The sequence below is a fragment of the Engraulis encrasicolus genome, chromosome 10 (genome assembly GCF_034702125.1).
Source record: "Engraulis encrasicolus isolate BLACKSEA-1 chromosome 10, IST_EnEncr_1.0, whole genome shotgun sequence".
NCBI classification, from domain to species: Eukaryota; Metazoa; Chordata; class Actinopteri; order Clupeiformes; family Engraulidae; genus Engraulis; species Engraulis encrasicolus.
Window position 1 is genome coordinate 33,710,593 of NC_085866.1, and position 14,664 is coordinate 33,725,256.

Below are 14,664 nucleotides of genomic sequence, written 5' to 3' on the forward strand. Positions count from 1 at the left end.
GTGTGTGTGTGTGTGGGTGTGTGTGTGTGTTCATGTATGTGAGTGTGTCCATGTGTGTGTGTCCATGTGTGTGTGCCTATGTGTGCACATGTGTATATATGGCCATGTGTGTGTTTGTGTGTACGCCCGTGTGTGTGTTTGTGTGTACGCCCATGTGTGTGTGTGTGTGTGTGTGTGTGTGTGTGTGTGTGTGTGTGTGCAGCCATTTCAGGTGTGAGTTAGTTCTGCTGGAGGATGAGGTTCTCCAGCTCGTCTGCCGAGCGCAGCAGGAAGGCGGCCGACTCGCGGTAGCCGGCGATCAGCTGCCGCACGGCCGTCACCTCGGGCGCGCTCAGTTGGGCCGAGGCCCCGCCGCCACCACCACCACCCTGCCCCCCGTGGCTGTTGGAGCTGGAGGAGGCGCAGGAGGAGTTGGACGCCATGGACTTCATACTGAGGTCTGTAGGGCCTGCAGACAGTGGAGGGGAGGGAGAGAGGGAGGGAGGGGAGAGGCAGATAGAGGTGGAGGGAGAGATGGAGAGTGGGGAGAGGGAGAGGGAGGGAGAGAGAGAGATATAGAGAGAGAGATAGAGAGAGAGAGGGAGAGACAGATAGAGCGGGAGGGAGAGAGAGAGAGAGAGAGAGAGAGAGAGAGAGAGAGAGAGAGAGAGAGAGAGAGAGAGAGATGGAGAGGGGTGAGAGGGAGGGATGGATGGGAGAGAGAGTGAGAGAGAGATAGAGATGGAAAGGGAGGGGGAGAGAGAGAAGGGGGCGACAGAAAGAGAGAGATTAAGTGATAGAGAGATGGAGAGAGAGATACATAGTTTCAGAGAGAAAGAAAGAGAGAAAGTTGGATAGAGAGAGAGACAGAGCTGGCAAGGGAGCGAGAGAGAGATAGAGAGAGGCAGACATATGAGAGAGAGAGAAGGCGGGAGACCGAAAGAGAGAAAGAAAGAGAGGTAGATTGATTGAAAGAGATGAAGGGATAGATAGACAGATTGAGAAGAGAGGGGGTGTAGAAAGAAGGGACAAGTTAACAAACATAAATAATAGCAAAAAATGACAAAAAAGTAATATATTGTATTTGGGGTGAAAAAGGGGGAGATAGAGGGTCGTATTAGCCAGACTGGAAACAAATTTTAGGGATTGAGAGAGAGCCTGGCAGAGAGTGAGAGGAGAATTTGAAGAGATTCAGGGGTCGCGAGCTAACGCTAAATTAGAGTCACTTGCTCTGGTGGCAGAATTACAAGTCAAATGTCATCCTTGTCAGAAGACGACAGATGACTATGGCCACCCAGTCACCTACTCTAAACACACACACACACACACACACACACACACACACACACACACACACACACACACACACACACACACACACACACACACACACACACACACACACACACACACACACACACACACACACACACACACACACACAGAGATATACATTCACACAGGTTCACATACTCAGACATACTTTATGTTCATCAACTCACACAGACACACACCCAGACACACACCCAGGCACACACACACACACACAAAGACAAACACTCTCACACACACACACACACACACACACACACACACACACACACACACACACACACACACACACACACACACACACACACACACACACACACACACACACACACACACACACACACACACACACAGGTACTCAGACATACTTTATGTTCATCAACTCACACAGACACACACCCAAACACACACCCAGACACACACACATACACACAAACTCAGATATACATTCACACAAGTTACATTCACATATTCAGACACACTGTATGTTTGCCAAGACACACACACACACACACACACACACACACACACACACACACACACACACACACACACACACACACACACACACACACACACACACACACACATCATCATCGCTTCCCCCTTCCTCTTCTTCAAACAAAACCCTCTTGATTCCCTCCTGCCGCCTGCCCGCCAGGCTCCGGGGAGGGGAGGTATACAGCCAATCCAATCACCATTGCTCTGTGCTGTGGCGCTGTTCTGCAGGCCGGCGCCTGCACCGAGGGGCCCGTAACCACGGAAACTGTAATTGAGCCCACCGTTGGTGTATAGCTGCGGCTGCTGCTGGTCCTGCTGCTGCTCCTGCCTCTGCTGCTGCTGCTGCTGCTGCTGGGAGTAGGCAGAGGCGGCCAGAGCAAAGCCAGAGTGGGCCAGCACCGCAGAGCCTGCAGCAGAGTCCCTGGAGCTGGACTTGTCTATGGAGAGGTGCTCCTCCTGGAGAGATGGAGGGATGCAGAGAGGGAGAGAGAGCAGAGGGAGAGAGAGAGAGAGAGAGAGAGAGAGAGAGAGAGAGAGAGAGAGAGAGAGAGAGAGAGAGAGAGAGAGAGAGAGAGAGAGAGAGAGGGAGAGAGCAGAGGGGATAGAGAGAAAAGGAAAGAGTGACAGAGAGTGTGAGGGAGACAGAATGCACAGATAGAAAGGTGGATGAAAGAGGAGAGAGAGAGAGGGGGGGAGAAAGACCGATTGTAAAAGATAAAAGGGAAGGACAGAAAGATAGAAGGAAAGAGAGCGGGAGAGTGATGGTGAGAGAGGGGAGAGAGAGAGAATGGGAGATAGTGGGAGAGCACACAGATAGAGAGATGAGGATAAGAGCCAGACAGAGGAGGAGAGAGGACGACACACAGAGAGAATTATACATTATATACATACATACAATTATACATACAAGATGGGACTTCAATATGACTGTGGCACAACTGCAGTGGAAGTAGCTATAGCACAAGTGTGTAAATGAGGTACGTAGGGAAAAGCTATGGGCTTGAAATTGTATATGTAGGGACATACTCATACACAGAACTTACAAGGCTGAATACAGACAGGCCTGAATGCGCGCACGCACACACACACACACACACACACACACACACACACACACACACACACACACACACACACACACACACACACACACACACACACACACACACACACACACACACACACACACACACACACAGAAATGCATTCACCCACAACAACACCATATACTCTGCAAGTCTGCATACTTCAGAGCATGAAGAAAAAAAATCCACAAGCACACACACACACAGCACAAATCCACAGAGACTCACATTGCAACACATAATCATCCTCACACACACACACACACACACACACACACACACACACACACACACACACACACACACACACACACACACACACACACACACACACACACACACACACACACACACACACATGGTGCGGCACAGCACAGCACAGCACAACATAACACAAACCCACACAGACACATTCATAAACAGCACAAACCCACACAGACACTCCAGACTTACATTGGCCTGGTAGATGTCTAGTCTCATCCTCTTGGCAGCGTTGCGTGACTCACTTTCACATGCAGCTGCCAGGATATTCTCAGCCATGGCGGAGGTGAGGTGAGGGGGTGTGGGTCGAGTCTGGAGTGGGGGGTGGGGTGGGGTGTAGTGATGAGAGGAGAGGAGAGGAGAGGAGAGGAGAGGAGAGGAGATGAGAGGAGAGGAGAGGAGAGGGAAGAGGAGAGGAGAGGAGAGGAGAGGAGAGGAGAGGAGAGGGAAGAGGAGAGGAGTGGAGAGGAGAGGAGTGGAGAAGAGAAGAGAGGTGAAAGGACAGGAGAGGAAAGGAGAGGAGAGGAGAGGAAAGGAGAGGAGAGAGGGGGTGTAATGATGGCAGAGCAGGAGAGAGGGAGGTGAAGTGGGGGAAGTGAAGGAGAGGAGACATGAGACAGGAGAGGCATAAGAATGGCAGGGAGAGAGGGAAAGAGAAGGATAAGAGGGGGAAATGGAGTGAGGATAATGATGAACAGAACAGGAGAGAAAGGAGTGATGAAGGAGAGAGGCGAGAAGAGAGGAGTGGAAGAGGGGAAGGGGTAGACACATGAGACAGCGAGAGAACAGAAGCGAGAGAGGTGAAGAGGGGGATGAGAGAAGGAAAACGGAGGGAGGGGAAAGAAAGAAAGAACGTGCATGTCAAGCAGAAGAGGAGAGAGGAGAGGAGTAAAAAAGGGGACCAGAGACAGACAGCGAGAGAATGAGACAGAATGGAGAGAAGAAAGGCGAGAGAGGGATGGAAAGAGGTGGAAATTGGAGAGAAGGGGAAGAAAAGAAAGAATGTGCATTTCAATGATGTGCTATGCAGAAAAGCAGCAACAACAACATCAACAACAACAGCTCCAAACAACAGCCATTACTGTGCGTCAGTGGGAGTGTGGAAGTGCACTTCACTGAGTTGGTGAATATGCCGACGAGTCTCAGCTGGGCCAGGGCTACCCTCCTCCACCACATCGTCATGTGTTTATGTGAGTGTTCAGCCACAGACAGCGCATGGCATGTATGACTGTGTGTGTGTGTGTGTGTGTGTGTGTGTGTGTGTGTGTGTGTGTGTGTGTGTGTGTGTGTGTGTGTGTGTGTGCGTGCATGCGTGCGTGCGTGCGTGCGTGCGTGCGTGCGTGCGTGCGTGCGTGCGTGCGCGCGTGCACTATATTATGCTAGGGTGTTTGGGTACTCCCTGGCAGTACTGAGGCTACAATACTGAGACAATGTCCAAAGCTACCATAAGGGGGCAGTAGTGGGCTTTCCAAATGACCAACATTTGGAAAGCCATGTCCACACTTATATATACAGTACAGTACGAATAACAAGTATGGGTAACACTTTACTTAAAGCCCATTCTATAGTGCAATATGTACGTATTTATAATGAATTATAATGCGCATCATAATTAGTCACCATGCATTATGGCTACACTCATAATGCTTCATGATGTATTATATCAACAGCATAACCAAAGATTCTTTAATGCATTTAGATTGTCTCTGGTTATAACTATACATCTACCTTATAATGTCTTATAATAAATATAAATAAATAAATATATAAATACACAAATAAATAAATAAAAAAACACCCTTGTATTTATAACGCATAATGAGCTAGATGTATATTTTTAACTGTTGATATAATACATCATGAAGCATTATGAGTGTAGCCATAATGCCATAATGCGCGTTATAATTCATTATAAATACGCTCATAATGCACTTTGGAATGGGCTTCAAGCAAAGTGTTACCCAAGTATGTGACACCAGTGTACGTAAGAGAGAGTGAGATGGAGAGAGAGTTTCTTCAAGCGATGGCAAGGCATGAGGTGCGTGTGTGTGTGTGTGAGTATCTACCTCAAAGCCGCTCTTCTTCATGCGGCGGCAGGACTTGAGGTAGGTACGAATGCGCTTGCGGGCGCGCTCCTGGAACTCGGGGAACTGGCGGCTGCAGGACTCGATGATGGCCTGGATCTTCTCCTTGGGCTGCTTGGAGATGGGCACCATGCGGTCCAGATTCTCATCCACGAACAGGCGCACAAACATCTGTACACAGTACAAAAAAATGAGTTGTCAATATAACTCTTTATCGAAAGCAGCCCAATAATGCACACCGTTCCACTAGTGGAGCGCTGCAATAGATACGGAAGAGTTAATTACCATAGTACTACACTTTTATGACATAACACAAAACCTTTAGTAATGCACTACAATTTGGTAATTGCCTTTCTGGTAATGGCAAATTGTATAATGCCATTTCATAAAGTGATGCTGTCCCATTTTTAGAGATAAGCTATTTTACACCTCCCCTTGAGTTAAATAATAGGGTTTTACCATTCTCCTATACTTTCAACCGTTCTCTCGGTATGGCAATGCAAATTTTACCTCCAAGCTAGCAGTTAACATTGAGTCCTATGAGACCAGTTAGCCGCCAGCTGGTGTCATAGGACTCAATGTTAACTGCTAGCATGAAGGTAAAATTTGCACTGCCATACTCAGAGAACTGTTGAACGTACTGGAGAAAGGTAAAACTCAACTATTTAACTCAAGGGGAGGTGTAATATGAGCTTATTTCCAAAAATGAGACAGTATCATTTTAAGGGGCTAAGTATTTCTGCTGCCATAGTGTTTTCTCCAAAGAGTGAATAGGGCTAAGAGGCTACACGTTAGACTTTTGGTATGACATCCTCAAGCTCCTAGAAACAAATCCAGTTGCTTACAACTGGAATGTTGATAGTTCACGTCATCTACAATGAGTATTAGAATGTATTATTATTCTCTTATTGTTGGTCTCAATTTTGTTTAGCTTTTACTAGAATTTACTTTCTAGTAATTGTGGTCATGCATATTATGGTGGAAGACACCCACTATAGCTACAACTACAAAATGCACTGTGCTTTCAGGGTATTTCTTTTACAGTAAGAGTTATAAATATCAATTTCTTAATATCCATTGCATTATACATTGCATCAGTCTTCTCTAGAAATACTTTTGATTACAGTATATATATACAGTATGTGTAAAATAACTTTGAAATGTTTACATCAAATCTATCTTGCATGTGCATGTATTACAAGGGCAAGGGTTGTTAAGGATGTGGAAACTCATGAGAGAGAGTGGGCTGGAAAGGAGGGAGAGAGAGAGAGAACGAGAGGGAGAGAAGGGGAAAGACTGAGGAAAAGGGGCGAGGAGCAAAAGGATGTGAAAAACAAAAGAACCTAGCACTCTTCTGCGCGATGTACGATGTACATCACAAAGAGAATAACTGTGATGTTTTTTTAATGACCCTAGTACAACATACGCACACAACAGTACCACCACAAAAAAACCTGCAGCACTCACATCCCTTAAAAACGCTGCCTTGTATGAACATGGCAACATCAAACAAAAAACCTTTCAATATTTTTACAACAAGCGCTTTGCACATGCCCAATAAACCTTCCCCCTTCATAAATTGCATGAAGGACTCCTCTTTTAAGACCAAGCTACAATTAAATACAATAAATGAAACTCAGAAACATCTGTGCTGAGAAAAGGAGAGGGTGAACGCGCGTGCGCGAGAGAGAGAGAGAGTGGTTTGAGGTAGAAGCCTTGACATAGCTCTTCTTCTCTGTGTACGATGAGGAGCGAGAGAGGAGACGGAGAATACAAAGAGGTATTCTGCAGGGGCCTGGCCCTTGCAACCCAATGCTTGAAAGCCAAACTTGCACGGTGCACAAATCTATTTTTAATTGAAAACTCTACTGTAAAACATGCTCCCTTATGCAAAAAGGAAACTCTTTTTTTTCTTGTTCTTTTCCTTTTGAGCCTTTTCACCCTCCTTTTAATATTAGCGAGGGCTTCGTTTGCGCCTCAGAAATCAAATAATGAAAAAGAAAGTCTTGGCATGCTGCGCAAAAATAGGCCAGACTTTCATGTACAGATTCCTGACCACAGAATTAAAGACTTCTCATTTAATTCACAGATTTAACAAGGGAGGCTCTCTCCAAGCGCATCTATTGAATGAGGCAGCCTCTCTCTCTCTCTCTCTCTCTCTCTCTCTCTCTCTCTCTCTCTCTCTCTCTCTCTCTCACTCTCTCTCTCTCTCTCTCTCTCTCTCTCTCACATACACAAAAATTCCCTGCGATGATTTTTAAATGAGTTTGCATTAGCTAGTGAGGCTGCCTCTCTTTTTCCCTCGGTGTATTTCGGCCCATTAGCCGTGTGCCGCATGCCTGGCTGCATTAACGCCGTGAATGTTAAGACATGTAAATGTTTCAGCACACCGACACTACTGGTGTACAGTATGTACAGTCCTTACATGAACTTGTAATTAGGGAGGCGAATGGGAGTTGTGTACGAAGTGACAGAGAGACGATAGATAGAGACAAAGAGAGGGAGAAAGAGAGTGAGAGAGAAGTAGTGGTAGAGAGAGAGAGAGAGAGAGAGAGAGAGAGAGAGAGAGAGAGAGAGAGAGAGAGAGAGAGAGAGAGAGAGAGAGAGAGAGTGAGAGAGAGAGAGAGAAAGTCCAAGAAAGAGAGAAGGGGGAGAGACTCAGATAAAATCAGCAATCTTTCAGTATCTGGTAATCAGTAGGAGAGAGCAAGCCTGGGCAGGGACAAGAAAGGCCCAGGCCTTTTGGTGCAACTCCCTCGAAATTGTGGGCCAGTCAACAAGAACCTAAAAAAACACCACCAACCCCTGAAGAGTGTTGGTCCAACAGCGAAAGAGAACGAGAGAGAGAGAGAGAGAGAGAGAGAGAGAGAGAGAGAGAGAGAGAGAGAGAGAGAGAGAGAGAGAGAGAGAGCACATTTCATTGGTATTATTGTCTTATAGTATATGTTCTGTACTATGCTTTGGCATTACAAAGTTTCTTTTGTTATGCCAATAAAGCACTTTTGAATTGAATTGAATTGAGAGAGACAGAGACAGAGACAGAGACAGAGACAGAGACAGACAGACAGAGAGCATGTCCTGAACGGTGTGTCAGTCTGGGGTGGCGGAGTCATACGTTAAAGGCTTTGAGTCTCTCTGGGTCCAGGCCCTCCGGGATCTTGTCGCTGTCATCGTGATCGTCGTGGTCGTCGTCGTCATCATCCAGGGCCTGGGCTCGGCCGGACGCCAGCTCCTCGCCACACATGCTCACTTCGGTCTTCACTGAGTCATAGCTCCCTGAGCTGTACTGAGGAGACTGCCGGAGAGAAAGGGGAAACACATAGACACAGACAGGCAGACATGGGCACACAAAGACAGATGCATGGACAGACACACGTACACAGAAAAACACATGGACACACACACACACACACGCACATGCACACGCACACACACAAACAGACATATTCATACAGTTAAAAGGAGGACAAAGCATGCGATCTTGAATCTTGAATCTTCTTGTTAAGGCAGATACGATATGGCCACATCATAAAATTCTATGCTTTACACCTTTCTGAGCTTTTCGTTTTGCCTGATGTAGAGCCAATGGCCCTATGCGATCCAAATTTTGCTTTCTATTTTTAAATTCAGCTTTAAATAAAAAAAGACTTGGAGGACATAAAACAGTGTGAGGACTTCATTTATCCTAACCTGTACGATGGCAGTTTTTTTTCACAATTTCTTCTTTCAACATTTCACACAAGGTAAGAATCACATTAACAGTGACTGTCGGATCGACATAAAACTTAGAAGAATTAAATTAAATTAAAGAAACAGCCCAAAACTCATCTGCTGTTGCTCACAAATAATGTGCATTTTGGCATGCGTCCCGGTGCATTTGGCCTCACCTTGCTGCCATACTCTGTCTTGACCGGGTACTTCCTGACGATCTCGGGCTGGTAGGCCTGCACCAAGGTCTGGGCGTGCCCGTGCCCGTGCCCACCCGGCAGCAGCCTGTCCGTCATGTTGATGGGCGGCTGGTCTTCGGATGAGGAGGAGGAGGAGGTGGTGCTGAAATCTAGCGGAGCTCCGCCCACGGTTCCGTTGCCGTTTACCTCGCGGAAGGACAGGGCGCCCTCCGACGTCGCTACGGCGACTACCCCGGACACCACGCCGACCGCCCCTGGGGGGGTCAGAGCGGGAAGGCCATTGGCACTGCCGTTGTCTGAGGATGAGTCGTCTGGAGGGAGAGAGAGAGAGAGAGAGAGAGAGAGAGAGAGAGAGAGAGAGAGAGAGAGAGAGAGAGAGAGAGAGAGAGAGAGAGAGATGGGAAAAAGAGATAAGTCAACAGATTGCTCCCAGAAGGTCAAATGCTCACCTCTACTGTCCACTGGTGTTTCATCTCTATGGAGCTAAATAAATTCAAGGTTCAATGTTTTTTTTAACTACATATGTTACTGTCAGTGGCATGTTTAAATACATGCACACATGCATAATCTTGGGAGAGACCTCTGGCACGGATTCTCCAAGAACGAACCACCCGATAGAAAAAGAAATAAACGGATAGTCGTCAACAGTTTGCTTGGAGATCACAGTTCCACGTCTAGAAGTCTCCATTGGTGGTTCGTAGATATGATGTCTCCTCAAGTCGTGGCGTAAAATATTATTAAAATGTTCTTTATTGTTGTTTAAAACAACCTATGCTATGGATAGTGGTGCTTTACAAACACAAGTGGTAAACTGGGGAGGTTTCGGCAGGGAGAGGCCATTGCCACTGCCTTTCTCCAAGGGCGAGTTTTCCCATGACAGCCAGATGAGATAGCCAGATAGCCATCAGCAGATTGGCCACAAGGTCACAGCTCCTCCTCTAGTGTCACAGCTCTAGAGGTACATCTGTTGGATAGGGCTAGGCAATATGACCCCAAATTGTTTATTTTAAATCACAATATATGTTTTTGTCCATGTTGTGCATTATGTTTTTGCTTGGTTTTACAGCAACTTGCAAGTCGAGCTACTGTAGATCAGTAGAGAGAGGTTGGTAGAGGTGCAGCAGAAGTTGACATTTCCACAATTCCCTAGATTGCAGAGATTTGACTAGACTGGAGAGAATCACGTTTTAGGAAACTATGCATGACATATTTGAATGCACAAAACATAAAGAAAAAGTTTAAGAAAATTAACAATATTGATAGTGATAAACAATACTAAATGGATTAAAATGAACGGTAAAGCTTTTCGATTCGATTTATTTTTCTACTAACATCTCAGCCCTACACCTGGGTCTCTGAAAACCAGTTTATGAAGTGAATGTGCCTTTTTGGAAGGACAGACACCCTGAAGATAACTGAGACCTTTCACAGACACATAAGCACACAGATAAATATCTTAAAAACACATTCCCTTTATGCCTTTCCGCAGCACTTAATTTTATCAGTCACTACAGCGCCTGTACATGTGGCGAACTGTAATATCATGTGCTTATACTGTATATATGCCTGACGCTAGTCCTAATCCTAATCCTAAGGCACAGTGTAAGTAGGCCTACATAATGTTACATGTGGGGACGAAACACACTTTACTACGCCACATGTACAGTACGTACGTACAGTAAGGGTGTGGGAACCACTGTGCCAAGGGTCTGTAGAAAAAAAGTGTAATATTTGTAGCTATGTTATTCTGTCCATCCATATTATTATTTATTCCATTATTCCAAAAATATTAGCGATTTTTATCAACACATTAAGACGTATTTTTTATTCTAAAAATATGTTTAATGTTTGAATGTATTCAATCCCTGTACATTTCTATACATTCATTCATGTACTGCACTTTGATTACAATTTTAGCATGCTACATGCACGTCCCATGTGCTAATGTTGCGCATGCGCAAAACACGAAGTTGTGCTCTGAGACCCGGGCAGTAATGAGAGGGGGGAAGTGGGAGAAGAGGTGGAAAACAACATTTACGTAACACCAAAAGGGCATATGAAGTCACACAACCCTTCATGCATGAATGTATGAATGTATGAACACTGTAGCCTATGTACCGTTATCTATCTATCTATCTATCTATCTATCTATCTATCTATCTATCTATCTATCTATCTATCTATCTATCTATCTATCTATCTATCTATCTATCTATCTATCTGTCTGTCTGTCTGTCTGTCTGTCTGTCTGTCTGTCTGTCTGTCTGTCTGTCTGTCTGCCAACAAAATGTCTATACGGGTGTATGCGAGTCCACGTTCAGGCACATACACATCTATACGTACTACATGTATGTGGAGCTGCCATCGTCTGCAGCTGTGAGTATGTGCACTGAGTGTGTGCACACTTCTATGTGCGCATGTGTGTGTGTGTGTGTGTGTGTGCACGTGAGTGTGTTTGCACGCGTCTGCGTCTGTGTGTGTGCGTCCATGTGTGTGTGTGTGTGTGTGTGTGTGTGTGTGTGTGTGTGTGTGTATAGGGGGAGGGGAGTGAGCTGTGGCGATGCTCTAGTTTCCAGAGTGGTGCTGGGCTGTCAGCATGTGTGGTGGTGGTGGTGGTGGTGGTGGTGGGGGTTGTGGTGGTGGTGGTGGTGGTGGGGGGTGGAGTAGGATAGGGGAGGGCTGGGAGGGGCGCAGCATTGGGGTCAACTGTCAAGTACTGTTGACTACGGTGGGCTGGGAGTAGGGTTTGGGGAGGGGGCGGATGATGGAGAGATCGAGAGAAAGATAGCAGGAGAAAGAGAGAGGGATAGAGAGAGAAAGAGAGAGAAAGAGAGAGAAAGAGAGAGAGAGAGAGAGAAAGAGAGATGAGGATGTGGGTAGAGGTTAAGGCTGAGAGGGAATCGAGGAGGACAGTAGGGGCAGTGGGAGAGGAAAAGTGCAACAGAGAGAGAGTAAAAATGGAGGCGGGATGGAGAGTGGGAGAGGAAGAGGGAGATGTGGAGGAGAGGAGAGGGGGAGGATTGAGATGGAGCGGAAGGAGGTCAGTTGACCGTGGAGGGGGGCGGGGGGAGAGGGCAGGGGGGTGGAGGACAGAATGGGAGAGTAGGCTGTGCCCCTTACACAATCTCGCACCAACACACATGCGCACACACACACACACACACACATACATACGTACTGCACACATATGTACCCTACATACGCACATACATTCACACACACACACTTGTGAGGGCACATTGTCATACTCACACATACACAATCTCTCTCTCTCACTCTATCTCACACACACACACACACACACACACACACACACACACACACACACACACACACACACACACACACACACACACACACACACACACACACACACACACACACACACACACACACAAACACACACACGAACACACACACACAGTGAGTGCATGGAATAACACCCATGCACACGCACACTCACACACAAACACATACACACTACAAACAGGTAGTGTATTAGGCACAAAACCTTGATAACGATAGATAGATAGCTATAGACAAGAGCCAGCCAGCCAGCCAGCCAGCCAGCCAGCCCGCTGATGGCTTCTCCCACTCCCACTCCCCCAGAGCCCAGTGCTATCTATCTGCCTTCCTCCCTGCCTGCCTGCCTCCCTCCCTCCTGCCTGCCTCCCTCCCTCCTGCCTGCCTGCCTGCCTCCCTGCCTGCCTGCCTCCCTGCCTGCCTGCCTGCCTGCCTGCCTCCCTGCCTGCCTGCCTGCCTCCCTGCCTCCCTCCCTCCTGCCTGCCTGCCTGCCTGCCTGCCTGCCTGCCTGCCTCCCTGCCTGCCTGCCTCCCTCCCTCCTGCCTGCCTGCCTGCCTCCTGCCTGCCTCCCTGCCTGCCTGCCTCCCTCCCTCCTGCCTCCCTCCCTCCTGCCTGCCTGGACGCTCTTTGTTCTGGCCCCTGCCTGCTCAAGGCCAACCACTGTCACTGCCATAGCGGAGGAGAGAGGAGTGGATCCCCTCAAAGACATGGGACAATCTCTCCCCTCTCTCTCTCCCTCTCTCTCTCTCTCTCTCTCTTTCATTCTCAAGAGAAGAGAGTGGAGCAGCGCCTTCTCAAAGGCATGGGACAATATCTTCCACTCTCTCTGTTTCTTTTTCTCTCTCTTCTCAAAGATTCCCTCAAAGACATGGAACAACTCTCTCTCTCTTCATCCCCCCCTCTCTAGCTCTCTCCCTCTCTCTCTCTCTCTCTCTCCTTATCTCTCTGCTTCACACACTCGCTGGCTGTCCTCCGGACCACACGTGACACACATGTGCGCATGTGTATGCCCATTCAGTATGCACAGGCGCACTCACATGCATACATATGCACAGAGGCATACACATGTGCACATGGACTGGAATACATACACATTAGCGCAAATACACTACAAGACAAATACAAACAAAGAAATATGGAAATATCCTCAGAACAAAACATCATCACACATACTGTATTGTACTACACAACTCTGATTAACAAACACCACGCACAGTCACACAACACACACATCACACACATCACACACACACACACACACACACACACACACACACACACACACACACACACACACACACACACACACACACACACACACACACACACACACACATTTCATTCCTGTCCTCGCTGTCTCTGTCTCTCTCTCTCTCTCTCGCTTTCTCAGTTTCTCTCTCTCTCTCTCTCTCTCTCTCTCTCTCTCTCTCTCTCACTCACTCTCACTCTCTCTCACACACACACACACACACACACACACACACACACACACACACACACACACACACACACACACACACACACACACACACACACACACACACACACACACACACACACTGTACACAGGCATCTTTCTACAACACACAAGCTCAGATTACTTCTCCCTAACACACCAAGATGGAGTGGAGCTCCACTTCTCACAGGCAGGGAGGCAGGCAGCCAGGCAGCCAGGCAAGCAAGCAGGGAGGCAGGCAGGAAAGCAGGGAGGCAAGGCAGAGATCAACTCCTTGTGTTTGACACACACCAGACTTCCCTTGCACACTCTGCTGAGCAGGGGCCGCGGGGCCGAGCGGATTGAGAGGACAGATGTGAGTGTCAAATCTGCAGGCGGGCGGGCGGACGGACGGAGCAAAGGAGATGTGTTTGTAGTGGATGAGTGGAGCTTTAGGAGCGGGATAAAGACCCTTATAGTGTCGGCCATGGTTTTCCTGTAGTAACCATGGTTTTACTACTTGTAACCATGGTTTCTATAAGTACTCTGAACCAACCATAGTATTGCTATGGCTTATCCATGTTTTTTAGGGGGGTAACCATGAAAGCCATGGTTCCTGACTAACCATGGATCATGGTTATTCATGGTTTTCATGGGGGTTTTTTTCAGCATGGCTTGTGTCTATGATTTAACCATAGTCACAAACCATGCTCAAAAAATCCATGGTTAATTGTGGGTTTCATGGTTACCCAAAAAAACAAAAGCTGTGGTGTAAG

The 14,664-nt window shown here is 47.2% G+C and overlaps 1 protein-coding gene across 1 annotated transcript in view; it reads right to left on the reverse strand.

The window, feature by feature from the left end:
- Positions 1-218: 218 nt before the first annotated feature.
- The window catches only part of nol4la (nucleolar protein 4-like a), a 90,379-nt gene continuing 75,933 nt past the window's right edge, over positions 219-14,664 (reverse strand). The window contains exons 6-11 of the mRNA XM_063208667.1: positions 9,130-9,461; positions 8,358-8,537; positions 5,225-5,413; positions 3,351-3,470; positions 2,010-2,268; positions 219-448 (exon numbers count right to left, since the gene is read on the reverse strand). Coding sequence (XP_063064737.1) covers positions 219-448; positions 2,010-2,268; positions 3,351-3,470; positions 5,225-5,413; positions 8,358-8,537; positions 9,130-9,461 — 1,310 coding nt within the window. The remainder of the gene's footprint in view (positions 449-2,009; positions 2,269-3,350; positions 3,471-5,224; positions 5,414-8,357; positions 8,538-9,129; positions 9,462-14,664) is intronic.